Consider the following 15,580-nt stretch of genomic DNA (forward strand, 5'->3'; position numbering starts at 1 on the left):
TGTGCCACCATGCCAGGCTAATTTTTTAAATTTTTTGTAGAGACACCATCTTGCTCAGACTGGTCTCAAATTCTTGGCCTCAGGAAATCCTCCTGCCTCAGCCTCCCAAAGTGCTAGGCGTGAGGCCTGAGGTGCCCCGACAGTTATCTTTAGAGCTCGAGTTTGGGGAGTAACTATTTTTCCACACACCTTCAACGATGAAGAACAACCTGACAACTCCAGGGGGTGTCATTTGGTATGAATTGCATCTTCTGGAGCTGTGGCAAGCCAGTAAGCTTCAATGTATTTCTATTTTAATGGTTCCGATTGCATTTAATGGAAGTAGACAAGGAATAAAGTTTTCACGTAAACAGATTCAACTAACAAGTATATGATGAGCACCTACTATGTGCATAGCACTTTGGAGATATATAAAAGGTATTTATCAAAGACACAAATACCTTATAATCTAGAAAAAAAAGACAAACACATGAAACAACTGTAAATGAATATGTAATGAAAAACATAATGCAACAAAGTACTACTGAATAATCAATTGCTGAAATGGCTAGTATAGTTGAAGAGGAGGAGGTAAGTGAAAGTGAGTACTTAATGAGAACCTACTACATTTCAGGGACTACAAATTGATTATATAATTTATCCCCATAAAATTCTGAGGTAGGTTTTATCATACCAAGTTTACAGATTAAGAAACACGCTTAACCAAGTTAAATATGGGTAGACAAGTAACTAGAGCTGCAGAAAAATGAGACTTGGAAGTAACTAACTTTAAGCCCCAAAGTTAGTTAAAAGGAACCAAAATTGAAACCTGGATTTGTCTAAATGCAGAGCTAGAGCTGTAGGTAATACAAAGAATTAAACCCCAACCTTGAGCTTGGGTCTTCTCCTAATTACTGTTATTTTTCCATTGTATGAGTCTAATGAATAGTTAGGAAGCAAAGTGACAGAATTACTAGAAATGTCTCATGTCTCAAAAGCAGAGACTTGATGTATCTTAGATGTTACTACAGACATCTTCTAAAGGAAACTTTCGTGAGCATTGTGAGCACAGAGTGCCGGTGAAAAATATTGGTAAGGTAGTTACCCATATGTGAAGAATATGATGTCCTTGCTAGCACTTTGCTCTTCTTAGAAAATGGGGCAAACACTAAAGTTCATGTAATATATAAAATGAATTCAGTACTACTACTGAAATCGTATTTCTTCCTTTCTGAACATAACACCTTCTCCTTTTTTTTAGAAAATCACCTTTAGTAACGGCCTTTAGGCTCCAATGCCAAAGTACTTGCTTGAGTGTTATGCCTCCGCCTTTTAGCCCTCAATGTCTTCATTTTGCATTTTTGAGAATTATAAACTGTTGTTTATAATTGCTGGCTCAGATCGCAGTTAGATCAAATTCATAGTAACTCTCCTATTTCACTGACAATTTCAAGAGACCCAGGAGCCCAATTAAGCTCATCAAAAAGTTCAGGGAAAATCTTTTCTTCATTCGACTGAATCATGCAACTATAAGACAAAACTACTTAATCTTTAGCATAAAGAAAAACTTTTTAGCAAAAGATTAAATAAAAATGAATTTAAATATTTATATCAGAATTAATGATAATTAGCATCAAACATTTATTGAGTGATTAGTACTATGTACCAGGAAATGTGCTAAGTGATTTGCAAGCATTCTCTCATGTAATCTTTGTAATAGTTGAACGACATATGACAGAACATCTCCATCTATAAAAGAGAACTTAGCTTGACAGAAGTTAAGGAACTTGCCCGAGGTCACACAGCTAGTAACAAGCAGAGTGGGGATTCCAATCAGGGAAGTTTGCCTATTAAATTTAAAAGACAATCTGAGAGAATTTAGTAATGGCATGAAACAGATTCAAACTGTAAACTATTAAGGGTAAACTGTAGGGGAAGATTTAAGAATATAGGATAAATATTTAAAGCAGATTTTTATCCCTTTAGCAGGTACCTGTATCAGCAAAGAAAACAACAATTTTGAAAGTACTATGAAGTAGTACTGAAAAAATATGATGAAGGGCATAGATGTTTAAGGGTTTGTGAGGCTTAAGATTAAAATAAAAATGAATAAACAGAACAGGATCACTTCAGATAGAAGAAATTAAGGACTGTATTTTAAATGAAATAATGTAAAAAAATTAAAGACAATTATGATCATGGTTCTGTACATAAAGATAATTATGGATATAGTCCTGTATATCAGTGGCACAACAGTTTATAAATCACAAAAATGCAAAATGAAGACACTGAGGGCTAAAAGGCGGAGGCATAACACCCAAGCAAGTACTTTGGCGTTGGAGCCTGAAGGCCATTACTAAAGGTGCTTTTCTTAAAAATAGAAAAATAAAACTAGAAGCTGTTATGTTCAAATGTGCATTTTCACTAAAGGGTAACTCAAGTGTCTTATCCCAAGTACAGCTATGATCTAAAGTAGAAGTAGGAAGCTTTCCAAGAGCTACTGTGAAGAAGAATATGCATCTGTACCAGCAATTGATCTCTGCAACACGTATTCACGTTAAAATTGGGAAAGCCAAGGATACAGTCTTGGTTGAGAAACTATTTTTCTCCTCTTGTCAGCCTACTTCAATGTATTTCTCTCTTGGATGGTTGGAGTGGTTCAGCTCTTGGTCCCTAGAGTTGATGATTTACTACTCTACAGACTAATGCTCTTAGAAAATGGACATCTACAAATGTCTTTGCGGAAGTACTAAAGGCCAGGAAATACCTTCGGGAATATGTGTTGTGGGTTTTCCTCTTCCTAGAATAATTCTTTCCTGCATCTCATTCTCTTATTTTCTATAGACTGCCTTTATCTGATGTGAGCAGTTTTTAAAATACGTCATATAATGCTAGTGCCATAGGTAAATGCTTCCAGGAATACCAAAATATTCTTTAACAACGTGGTGCTATGTTCACCACAGGATAATCTGATAGGAAAAGGTCTTTGTCTTCTTTATCAGTATCTCACCTTTCAACTAGTATCAGAATTATTTCTTCTCCTTCATTTGTTCCCTCTTTGACACTTGCTTTTGCCATCACCTTTGCTCTTTCTTTAGTTACTAATTGAATAGATATATATTTACTTTCCCTGTACTGTCAGGTTTTTGTAATTTGGCTCAGGGTGTGTCCATATCTCTGCTATATACTCTCTGCAGTCTTTTAGTCACATTTGTTTTTGATGTTTGTCAGGCAATTATCATAATCATTCACAAGGGAGTTGATAAAATAACTGGGTAGAAAATGAAAGCTTATTTAAAAAGGAAACTAATGCAATGGAATAAAAAGATGACTCCATGTAAAATATATTATTACTAAGTTAACTTTAGCATATATACATGTGCTAGACTAACAAAAGGGATTGAAACTTTTTAAATGGAAAATTGTTTTTTTGTTCATAATGCTCCCATGTCCACTATATTTTGTTGGTTTAGGAGGATACCGTAAATGTCATAAAGGGAACAATTATACTATATAAACCTGAGAGAGCAAAATAATTCAAGTATGAATGATCACAAGAAGGGTTATCTATGAGCACCATAAGGATTTATGAAAGCTTGCTGAACAATTTATAGTATATCCACAGAATGTAGGAAAACGATTAAATGACAGTTCTCAAAAGAGCTGAAGGGACATATTAGAAGGCTTTAATGTGATCTGGGAAGATATAATGAGAGGGATTATTTAAATTGGACAGTAGAATAGCTGGATAACTAAGTCATGAAATTCAGATAAGAGAGAACACATCTCAGAAATGATCTGAGGATAGATGAAGAGAACATTATAAGATTAGAAAAAATATAAAAAGGGAATCACATCTATGTAAACTATAGCAGCTTTCATTAGTAAAGAATAAGATATAAAAATTAGTTAAATTTGTTTAATAAGTAGATTTTGTCAGTGTCCCTTAGTTTTTCTGTAGATTTCGTTTTGTTTCATTGCATATATTTGTACCAAGTTCAAGAACAAGGAAGTTTTTCCTTGAGTAAAATCGTCATCTCTTGAACTACTGGAGCTCACAAGAATTCAAAAGGCCAAAGTAAGTTATTGTCTTGGTGCTGAACATTTATCTAATTGTCAACATTTTTCTTAGAGGCTTTGGCTGTCAGATTATTGAGGTCATTATACATTTGACCTCATGTTATTTTCAACTTTGATTCATAATTTTCTACTTCCAGGAATATACAAATCATGTTTTTCTACACACAACATGGTACACGAGACACAAGTGAGCTAAGAGTCAGATTTTCTACTTCTGTCTCTAAATAAAGATACTCTCTTGGTCTCATCTGTAAAATGAATTTCAACGATAAGATCTCCATGATCCTTTGCAGTACTAAAATACCAGAACACTATGATGTTCTGGAAAAAAACATCCCAAAAACTCATCTGGAAAAATAATTATTAGTTTTGCAAACATCTAGAATTTGAATTAGAGAATTGTCGTAGAATTCATCCAAATTGGTTAAGAATATTTCCTTTTGTGTATATATCTTCCTTTTCATATATTTCTGTCTAGTTAATGTATTTTAAACCAGAAACATGTTCACTCTTGACTAGTACATATTAAGGCTGTCACACCATAGCAGTATACTCATAATCCTCACAAGATACCATGAACATATTTCTCTTCCCATTCCTCTGTACACAAATTATGACTTTCTGCCCATTAAATATCCTAAGACCCTCCTCTCTTTGTCTAAATGCTTTGTTGAATTTTAGCCTAATTCAAGCCTTCTTCTGGAGTCTTCCTTTCTCAGACCCACAGTGCTCTTTCTCAGCTGTAAATTATTTCCATACAACATATCTGCCACTTAGCTTGTGACACTTTACATTGTTATTCCCTGGTTCATGGATGTATGTGTTTTCTCCAAACAGAAGACTTCACAGTAAGCACCATGGCATGTCTATAAAGCATTTAATAACTCACATTTAAAACTGAGGGGCAAGTGTGAAATCCTTTATCGCTTAGTTCCTAAGACAGGCTCATAAGATGGTTATGTCAGATTTACCTGGGTAACTATTCACCTGATTCTTAAAACCCACACTTGGAGATTCTGACTCAGCTGCACATGGTGTAGGAATAAGCCACAGAGTTTTGAGAACCCTCTCTTAGGATCAAAGATCTATCTTGCACACCTTTTTTCCCAAATACATGAACTGAATTAAATACTACTCTGGTCACATATTTGGTGGTTTTAACTTTTATAGGTGCTTGTCATTGTATTTGGCTTCTTTTGGATGTGCCTAAGAAACAGAGTATTAATTTACATTCAGTGGGCTCTCTGAACACCTTCGAGGAGTCCAAAGGGTAGACTGGCTTCAAAGTTCTACTTAAATCAGATGCCCCATACTGGGGGGTGAAACACTTAGCCAATCATTTCCTCCTAGAAAAGAAAATTCACAAAATCATTTTGAGAGAGTAAGAACAGGTAGTATATATAGTTGGGAGCCAAAGGGACAGAGAAGGCTCTAATCAGCTGAAGAGAACGGAATAAAGACATTACTCAGTAATAATAGTGGAAGAATTGGAGCAAGAGATTAGCCATTGAGTTACCTCTGAAGCAATGGATTTTTGTTGTTGAATGACCTATTTTTCTGAACTGTTTCCAACATCTGAGAGATCTAGCTATGTGGCAATTAGGTTTTTAATTGTCTTCCTTGCTTCTCCATTTATCTCTCCAATAAACCTCCCATTACCTAAAATACCCTGATTGCCTTTTGGCAACTTGAATCTAAAATTGCCTAACGGAGCAACCAAACTCTGTTTAGCTTGTCTAAGTCAATCTGGAAAACCCACACAATAGCATAGCAAATGATGGAGCACTCTGAAGAGCTGTTAGTTACAGCAGCTAGAGGCCTGCCATTTCTCTACACAGCATGTCACACTGTTTAGCACACCTGGTGTCCCAAGCTTCTTTGATAGGCTCTCTTCTGATTCTGTTTCTTGGCAGCTCCTTCTTAGGGTTTTCATCTAAACTATGTCAAATTTCATATTCACAAACCACTCTAAAAAATAATTTCCATCTCTGACTTCTTACAAGAGTTTCATCTATATTTCTATCATTATGAGGCCTGCTGAAGGCAAATCTATCTCCTGTTAGGCTGGTGGGGAGTTGACAGGAGTGTGGGGCTGGTTACATAAGAAGACTGTTCAAATGCCACATTCACACAGAAATAACGTAAGTGGCACGTATGCTGGTTCAGATGTGCTTACTATTTACATCTACGGTGAGGCCAAGGATATGTATTTTCAAAAGATTTCCGGGTAGTTTCTATGTCCAACCTCGGTTAAAAACAACAGCATAACGCCAGAGCACTGGAGAGTTATTATACTAAATGACAACTACTGCTTGGGAAAAAAAAGTGCAAACTTAAACTCTTCGTATTGTAACAAAAATAGTGCTGTCGGCCGGGCACAGTGGCTCATGCTTGTAATCCCAGCACTTTGGGAGGCCGAGGTGGGAGGATCATGAGGTCAGGAGATCAAGACCACGGTGAAACCCCGTCTCTACTAAAAATACAAAAAAATTAGCCAGGCATGGTGGCGGGCGCCTGTAGTCCCAGCTACTCGGAGAGGCTGAGGCGGGAGAATGGCGTGAACCCGGGAGGTGGAGCTTGCAGTGAGCCGAGACTGCGCCACTGCACTCCACCCTGGGCAACAGAGCGAGACTCCGTCTCAAAAAAAAAAATAGTGCTGTCAAGTGCAACATTATAAAAAACTAGTATTTTTTTCTGCACTTTTCCTAGTCATTATATTGCTGTCAGATAATAATCTAGATAGGTAATAATATTTTGGTATCATTACGTGCTCTGATATACAAGGAAAGTTAGAATTTGCCCTTTACCCTTCCTGTCAACTAAATAGGGCTTAAGAATCTCAGCTGGGTGTGGTGGCTCACGCCTGTAATCCCAGCACTTTGGGAAGCTGAGGTGGGCAGATCACGAGGTCAGGAGATCGAGACCATCCTGGCTAACACAGTGAAACCCCGCCTCTACTAAAAATACAAAAAAATTAGCTGGGCGTGGTGGCGGGCGCCTGTAGTCCCAGCTACTCGGAGAGGCTGAGGCAGGAGAATGGCGTGAACCCAGGAGGCAGAGTTTGCAGTGAGGCCAGATCGTCCCACTGCACTCCAGCCTGGGCAACAAAGCAAGACTCTGTCTCAAAAAAAAAAAAAACCAAAACAACAAAAAAAAGAATCTCACAGTATCACTTACTGTATAGTTTATCTTTTCATAAAAAGAGATACAACATTTCCTTTGAAACTTTAAGTGCTATAGATGAAAATGGATTAATTTTCAAGTAAATTTTGGCATCCTAGATAAAATACAGAGGATTTCTATTTTTCTTAATATAGTTTCCATTATAGAACACAGGTCAAACTAAGTACCAATCATACAGAAACATGATTCTCAATCCTAGAGCTGGGCGAAAGAAAAAAAAAAACTTCATCTTTCTTGGGTATTAATCTTAGATTTGATTTGATTATTTCACATCATCAAAACCAAAATTGGTTGGCTCTCTAAAGTCAAGAGTAAAATGAAAAACCTGGAGACTCTGCTTGCCTCTCTCATAACTCTTGCTGCCCTCAGAACAGATATTTTTAAAAATTTACACTGCAGGAAGGGTGTCAGGAAATCTGATATCCACATTTCTTCCATTCCCTTGGCATATTTACTTTTAATGGGTGTGGGAAGAAGAGAATTGGAAATGTACCTCTGGCCATATATGAAAACAGAGGGGGTGGGGCTGAAGTCTTATTCTTGTATTATAATCCCATAGTCAGATCTCCCTTTTATGGGATTAGTTTTCTCCCTGATAAAGCTATATAGTGTTGCTATGATCTGTGTAGAAACGTTCTAAAAACGTCCACTGTTAACAGGTGGAAGGAATGTAGGCGTTGAAGAGCTTTTAGTTTCTATCAACATATCGCTGGTTCTACCTAACCAGAGTCTTCAAAATCTCTGAAAAAGGAAATACTGAGCTTTTACTCATTAGAGAGATGAGCTAAGCTAAAAGAAGGGCTCCTTAGAGAAAGAAAATGTAAGTTATTTAAGAAAACTTGGAGGAAAAAGCTCAAGAATGGATATATGCCTAATTCATAAACTGAACAACTGCAATCAGGCATATCTACTGTAGTGTGCTTTACTGAAAGTATAGTTTGGTAATAATGCGGTCTTTGAATTTTCAATATCTTTCCATCTCCAATTATGACAATTTGTTGGTGAAAATGTTACGAGATACTCGTTATGATGATTTATAATGACCAGAAATTATTTTATTACTTTTCCCTTTCACGTTGGCTCTTATTTTGAAAACTTAAAATTTTGTAGAATTCAAAAGACAATACAAAGTTTATTAGACAATGAACAGTGAAATTATATGAGAAGACAATCTTGCAAATGAAGTCAAAATCATGACAAACTAAGGGCAGATAAAATTTTCAAGTCCTCAAAATGAGCTTAAACCTCATTTGTTATATAAAAATACATATGTCTAAAAAGAAACTATATGCTATCAGGGAACAAAAACTATGCCTTATATCTCCTTTGTGTACTTCACTATGCTGAACACATGGCAGGTGCTCAAAAACTTGCTTAACTGAATTTAAAAATCACACAGCAACTTTATATTCATCCTTAATTATATATTAACCACTGAAATTCTGTTCTATTAGTTAAAAATAAAAACATTCATGTTAGTATAAAGATATTACCTATAAGGATAGCCGTGGTACTTGGAACGAAATATTGAAAGTAGAAAACTGAAGAAGAAGACCACCAGGCCCAATCCCACTAGGCAAATTACTAGAAACAGACAGAAAATACCATTAGCGTCTAAAAATATGCAAATGAAACCCCAATTGTTTATATTTTTAAATGCATTCAATTACAGTATACTTACATTTAATAGTTCATGCTACATACAGGTACAACAAACCAGATTATCCACAATACAATGTGTTCATTATTTTCCACATTCTTCTCAATGAAAATGTACTATTTGGGGTATGAAAACAACAAAATTGACTGATCTAAGTCTTCTGGAGGTTTTCTTCTTTTATAGAGTTCTTACATGTACTAACATGCCCCAGAGTGATCAAAACAAAACATGTTATAAACCACAAACAAGATTATTGCCTCTTGCCTGATGAAGCATTGGCTATATTAGCAGGAACATTTGCATCATTAGAATGCTTATATAATTTTGATCTTTTCAGATGCTATGCAATAATTTTAGGTTTTTGGTTAGTATTGCCTCACTAAGAGCATGTTATAGAAAGCAAACAATAAAAGCTTGGAGAGAGAAAATATGCTCTAAGTGAGAACCAGATGGGAGAAAACTCCCTCCACGGCAGTTAATAGTGTCAAAATGTTATTGTTTGTCTTACAAAGAAACTGAGGGCATACGTTATAGTCAGATGTGCTGCGGTCTAGGTTGTCAATATTCCTCTGTCCCAGGAAAGCTGACAATAGGAGCAGTACTTTATTTTCTCATTTCCTTTTTATTATGATTGAGAAGATTTTAGTCTAAAGCAGATGCATACTAAGTTTCTTTTGCATATATATTTTGGATATTTAACAAGATTCACTGCAATTAGTACAATCTAAACATGCTTATAAAATTTAAATACTTAAATATCTGAGCCAATTAAAGTACGTTTAGAACAAAAGACAAAGATATTTAAATAAAATTTACGTTTAGAATAAAAGACAAAGATATTTAAATAAAATTTATTTAAATATTCTATAAGTAGAAATTAATCTATTTATTTAAATATTCTAAGTAGAAATTAATCTCTTAAGAAATATCTAAACATCTTTAAGAACACATAAGTTGCACAATATATCTTTTATTCACTTCAGAGAATTCTAAACAATTTGAAAAATATTTGAAGTTATTTGTAAAATAAAAAAAGATTTAAAAAGATTAAAGCAGAAGAAAATAAAATCAAACAGATCTATATGATTCTATAATAAGGAACTATGATTTTAAAAATTTTTTCCAATATATAAACGAAACCAAGTTTAACTGCAATTCTGGCAATCATGGAGTACGAAAGGTATGGCTTTGTCAAAATATGGTCTGCAAATGTGTCAGTTTTTATTCAACTCTGCAGGAATATCTTCTAAATTTTGAATATGAATTGTGAAACATCACAAACATTTAATAGCATCCAAGTGTAGCCTCTGACACTTCATTTCAGACAACACTCATGCAGCTGAACTTCAAATGAATATTGGGAGAAAATAAAGCAAAAAATGAGTTTGTATCATAAAATAAAAATTTTTTTTTGAAAATTATAGAATATCCCTATATGACACATACCAGGACCCAGATACGGCATAATAACAACTTTGCTTATAAAAACCTATAATTAGTTACAAAATTATTTACTCTATACTTCTCAAGTCTTGCATTTTATCTAACACTTCTTTTCCTTCCATCTCCTTTTTTATTTTTCAGAAGAAGAATAAAGCATTCTTTTCATTCCCTTTGCTCCTTTTTAGTAGCCCCATTGGGTTGTGCTCTATCAGAAATGAGGCTTGAAATACGTGATCAAGTAAGACAGAAGATAATTACTTGATCCTATGCAGTGGAACAAAATAATGCTACTCAAGTACTTGTATATGGGAAGGGAGAGGAACTCAGTGTAGGGAGGGGTTAGTAATTATTAAAGGAACCACGGCAGCCACATGAGATACTACACCTGTGAAAAGAAAATGCCATAATGAGGCAGATGCATTCTGACGTGGGAAATATTAATCATAGTAGTTGTGGCACATCAGAAATAAAAATCACATCAAAAAGGAGTAATTTAAAAGTTTTAAAATATGTTTTCCAGCTCGCTTTCATACACACACATGTACACACACAACATGAATAAACAATTTGGGGGTGGGTGGGAGCTGGAGTTAGAGAAACATCTACCAAGAAAGGAGTTGGAAATGGTGATTTAATAAATTCAGTATCATATTACTATGATAAATATTGTAAGATTTAAAAACTTACTACACATTTCTTATTTACCTTAAGACAGGCTATACAATAAACACATAATTAACAGTATCTCCTCCACACAGATCAATGGAACAGAACAGAAATCCCAGAAATAAAGCTACACACTCTCAACCATCCGATCTTCAACAAAGCTGACAAAAACAAGCAATAGGGAAAGGACTCTCTATTCAATAAATGTTGCTGGGATAACTGGCTAGCCATATGCACAAGAAAGAAACTCGGCCCCTACCCTTCACCATATATATGAAAAGTAACTCAAGATGCATTAAAAACTTAAATGTAAGACCTAAAACTTTAAAAATCCTAGAAGAAAACCTAGGAAATGCCTGTCTCAATATTGGCCTTGGCAAAGAATTTTTTTTACTAAGTCTCCAAAGGCAACTGCAAATAAAAACTGGCAAGTGGGACTGATTAATGAGCCTCTGCACAGCAAAACAACAAGACAGAGTAAACAGACAACCTACAGAATGGGAGAAAATTTTTGCTAGCTATGCATCTGACAAACATCTAGTATCCGGAATCTACAGGGAACTTAAATCCACAAGCAAAAAACAACCCCATTAAAAAGTAGAAAAAGGACATGAACAAGCATTTCTTAAAAGACACACAAGTGGCCAGTGAACATGTGAAAAATTATTATCACCACTCAGCAGAGAAATGCAAATCAAAACCACAATGATATACCATCTCACTCCAGTCACAACGGCTATGATTAAAGAGTCAAAAAGCAAATACTGGTGAGGTGGTGCGGAAAAGGGAATGCTTATGCACTGTTGTTGGGAATGTAAATTAGAGCAGCTACTCTGGAAAGCGGTTTCGAGATTTCTCAAAAAACTTAACACAGTGCTACCTTTGGCCCAGCAATCCCCTTACTGGGTATACACCCAGAGGAAAATAAATCATTCCACCAAAAAGACACATGCAGTCTTATGTTTACTGCAGTCTTATGTTTACTGCAGCCTTATGCACAATAGCAAAAAAATGAAATCAACCCAGGTTGATTCCATGGTGCATATATACCACGTCAATGATGGACTAGATGAAGAAAATGTGGTACATATGCACCATGGAATACTATGCAGCCAAAAAGAACAAAATTTTGTCCTTTACATCAAAATGAATGCAGCTGGAGGCCCTTATCCTAAGTGAATTAACACAGAAACAGAAAACCAAATACCACATGTTCTCACTTGTAAGTGGGAGTTAAACATTGTGTACATACGAACTTAAAGATGAGAACAGACACAACTAGAGTGGGGATGGAGGGAGGGAGCGTGTAGGTTGAAAAATCACCTGTTTGGTACTAAGCTCATTACTGGGTGATGGGATCCGTACCTAAACCTCAGTATCATCCAAAATACCCATGGAACAAACCTACACATACACCCCCAAATCTAAAATAAAAGTTGAAATTACTAAAAAGAATGTCCTCATAGGCATAATTTGTCAATCCTAAGGACATGATGTTTATTCAAAAGATAAATAAAATTCGACATGATAAAGTAATGTGTTCCTTTCTTTTGTAGTTTCTTTAAAACAGATGATACCATAGGAAAGGACGGCAGTGTAAATAAACTGTGTATTACATCCAAAACACTTCAACCCCTAAGACTTTTAAGTATTTCGAAAGCACTATGATTTGTTTACACATGTCACCCTAGCTAAAAACCCATTAGGTCTGCATTTTTATCTTAAATATCTTAATAAATACTCTTTTTCAGATACCTATACTGCTCATACATAAATTTTGGGTTTTAAAGAGAGTTCAGAAATGCAAAGAAAGAAAAAAATAACAGGTTTGTGGACATATCAAATCATATAGGGACTTGATATTAACTATTAAAAGGTCTGTGGCAGGAAACAATCAACTGTCCTTTGCTTCTCAGAGCACAGTTTCCCTGTGTGTTCTTCTCTTTTTGCTAGAAAACTCTTTACTTCTCAAAAACCTCATATGTTTTTCTACAATTCTGAGACAAATGGTCCCATCAAAGAAAACCCACAGAATTAACTTGCTTAAAAACATAATACTGGAAAACTTGGTGGATCAATGGAAAAGGCAAAGACCCTGGAAAAGATAGTATCAATAGATGCCCTTTAAAAAAGGTTAAAGGAAGCTTTGGAACGAATCGAAAGGTAATAGATTATCTCAGTGTACAATAGCTATGCAGAAGCTTCTTCTAAGTCAGGCTTTGAGTGCACCCGATTCTTGTCGCAGAGGGAATATGTTACATGCCAATACAATCTCTGAAGACTCTGCCCTCAAAATTTTCCATCTCTCTGTGCCGGGTGGAATTACAACAAAGACTATGGCTTCAGCAGGGATGGATTAGAGCACCCTGACAAGGGTGACGGACAGCTGCACTTCATAAGCAAATCCACAGAAAACTACCCAGTCCCCTTTGGAAGACATATATTTTCAAGTCTATGAACACATCCCAGCAATAGAAAAAAGTTAAAATCTTCAAACCAGAACATTTCTTTGGAAGTTTGTTTACAAAGGGCTTTTATGTATTATTTCCCATTTGACTTAAATGAACCTTAAGACTAAAATGAAATTACAAAAATGGCAACACAGAGACTTACTCCGTCTTTTTCCAACATCGCCTTTCGAAGTTGCTGCTTCATTTAGAAGAACCATCCCCATGGTGATAGCAGCATCTGCAGTAGTTGTCAAGGAAGCCGTAGACATAGATGTGAACAAAATCTATTAATTTTTCTGGCTCTGAACACAATGTTCCAGAATGGTTAAATTACAAATGCACACAGAGGTAAATACAATGAATTACCTTTAAAGAACATAAAATTACCATTCTTTGTGTGAGCAAATATGCCTTAATTTTAAAAATTTATAACCTGAAACTTCGATTTGTGATATATTGAGAAGCTAATTCTAAAGGTTCTTAAATTCCAGGATTTTCATAGCACATATAAACTATATGGACTCTCAAAACCAGTTACCACATTTCACATTATACATAAAGATATGCACTGCTTATAGACATGACATGTCGTTGACATACTCATTTTCATAACGTGTGTGTAAATAGCTTTCTTTTTCTTCTAAATGCATTTTTTCATAGATTTTGTTTAGTTGAAATCTTTATAAAGGTCAGGTATCATGTCACTTGAAAATCTGGGGTTATACAATTAACAATCTTACGAAAGCAAACAAGCATATTATAATAAAACGATTTAATGAATCTAGCGAGACACTGAGCTAGTCAGCTAAGTGATACCTGAAGAATGAGATCACAAAATTACTTCTGTATTTAATACCTGCTTGCAACAGGATGGATATACTCATGCTATGTTGCATAATGCCAGAATTAAGAAAATGATGGGAGATTTTCATCTTCATAAAAACATTCTTTGCCATGTCATTACAACATTTTTGACACTGTCGACTGTTAAGACTTTAGAACTCATCGATTCTGAAAATATATTTATGTATTTTGCCCAAGTGATTAATGGATTCAAAATTGAAGAGAAAAATGAAACAATTCTAGCCCAGAACTTCCTCAATTTGCTTAATTTCATTATGATTCCCTTGTAATTGTTTCTACTGCTATTTGTGTATAAACAGCATCAATACATCTCCTGTGCAGGATGTCTCTATCAACAAAAGCTCAAAGGATAGTATTGCGTAATATACGAGCAAGTGGAGGAGGTCAGAGAAAATTCTGCAGAGAACATTTCCTCTCTGAGTCTTGTTTTTATAACTGTATTGTGGAAATTCTGATTATTAATAAATTATAATGTTCATATTTCATTCTGTATTCATGACCATATTATCCAACTTCTGGATGATAAATGCCTGACTTCTCTAGTAAGGCATTTACGCTTCCATGACCTCTCTATACAAACGGTTTTTCAAACTATTGTATTTGTTTTAGCATTGGAACCCTTTCTAGAAAAAAGGAAAATAAAAACCTATGTTTGGAAGCCTAACGTATACAAGAGAAAAAGTCCCTGCCACCCCTGCACAGTATCAACCCTCCCCACCATACACATACCATAAACTAGCACTACACTTTTAGAGATCCATGCTACATAGCTTGAAAATCACTGAAATTTTTATGAAATTCCTGCCTTTCAATCATGTAGCAGTAGCCTAAAAAGAATATTGTAAGGTAATGACTGTTTTGTATTACCAGTATGGTAGTCTGTAGACTTTAAAGTGTTTTGGACCATCTACTTGTATACATTACCCCGAATCCGCAGACATTGGACATTGTTAATAACAACATGATAAAAATTAAAAACTTGTTTCACTAAAACTGTTCATATGTAGGAGATTTCTACTGCTTAAAACTCAGTTTTCTAGAGCAGATGGATGTGACTGATATGGATCCTTAACAAGGAGTTACTAAGTTTCCCCTTTAATCATTTTTCCTGCAATACCTTTTACATTAATGTATAAATTTTTATCTACACATTTATATTATATACACATATTTAATCTAATAATTCAAATAGAATTGCAGATTATTTTACTATGACTTTTTTTTTTTTAAATTTTTAGAGACAGAATTTCACTTT

The 15,580-nt window shown here is 35.0% G+C and overlaps 1 protein-coding gene across 3 annotated transcripts in view; it reads right to left on the reverse strand.

Annotated features, from left to right (window-relative positions):
* Positions 1-15,580, reverse strand: part of TUSC3 (tumor suppressor candidate 3) — a 236,351-nt gene that overhangs the window by 8,787 nt on the left and 211,984 nt on the right. For all 3 annotated transcript variants that reach the window (XM_012499062.2, XM_030812346.1, XM_030812345.1), the window contains 2 exons: positions 13,625-13,699; positions 8,736-8,826 (listed from right to left, as the gene is read on the reverse strand). In XM_012499062.2, coding sequence (XP_012354516.1) covers positions 8,736-8,826; positions 13,625-13,699 — 166 coding nt within the window. The remainder of the gene's footprint in view (positions 1-8,735; positions 8,827-13,624; positions 13,700-15,580) is intronic.

The sequence above is a fragment of the Nomascus leucogenys genome, chromosome 4 (genome assembly GCF_006542625.1).
Source record: "Nomascus leucogenys isolate Asia chromosome 4, Asia_NLE_v1, whole genome shotgun sequence".
NCBI classification, from domain to species: Eukaryota; Metazoa; Chordata; class Mammalia; order Primates; family Hylobatidae; genus Nomascus; species Nomascus leucogenys.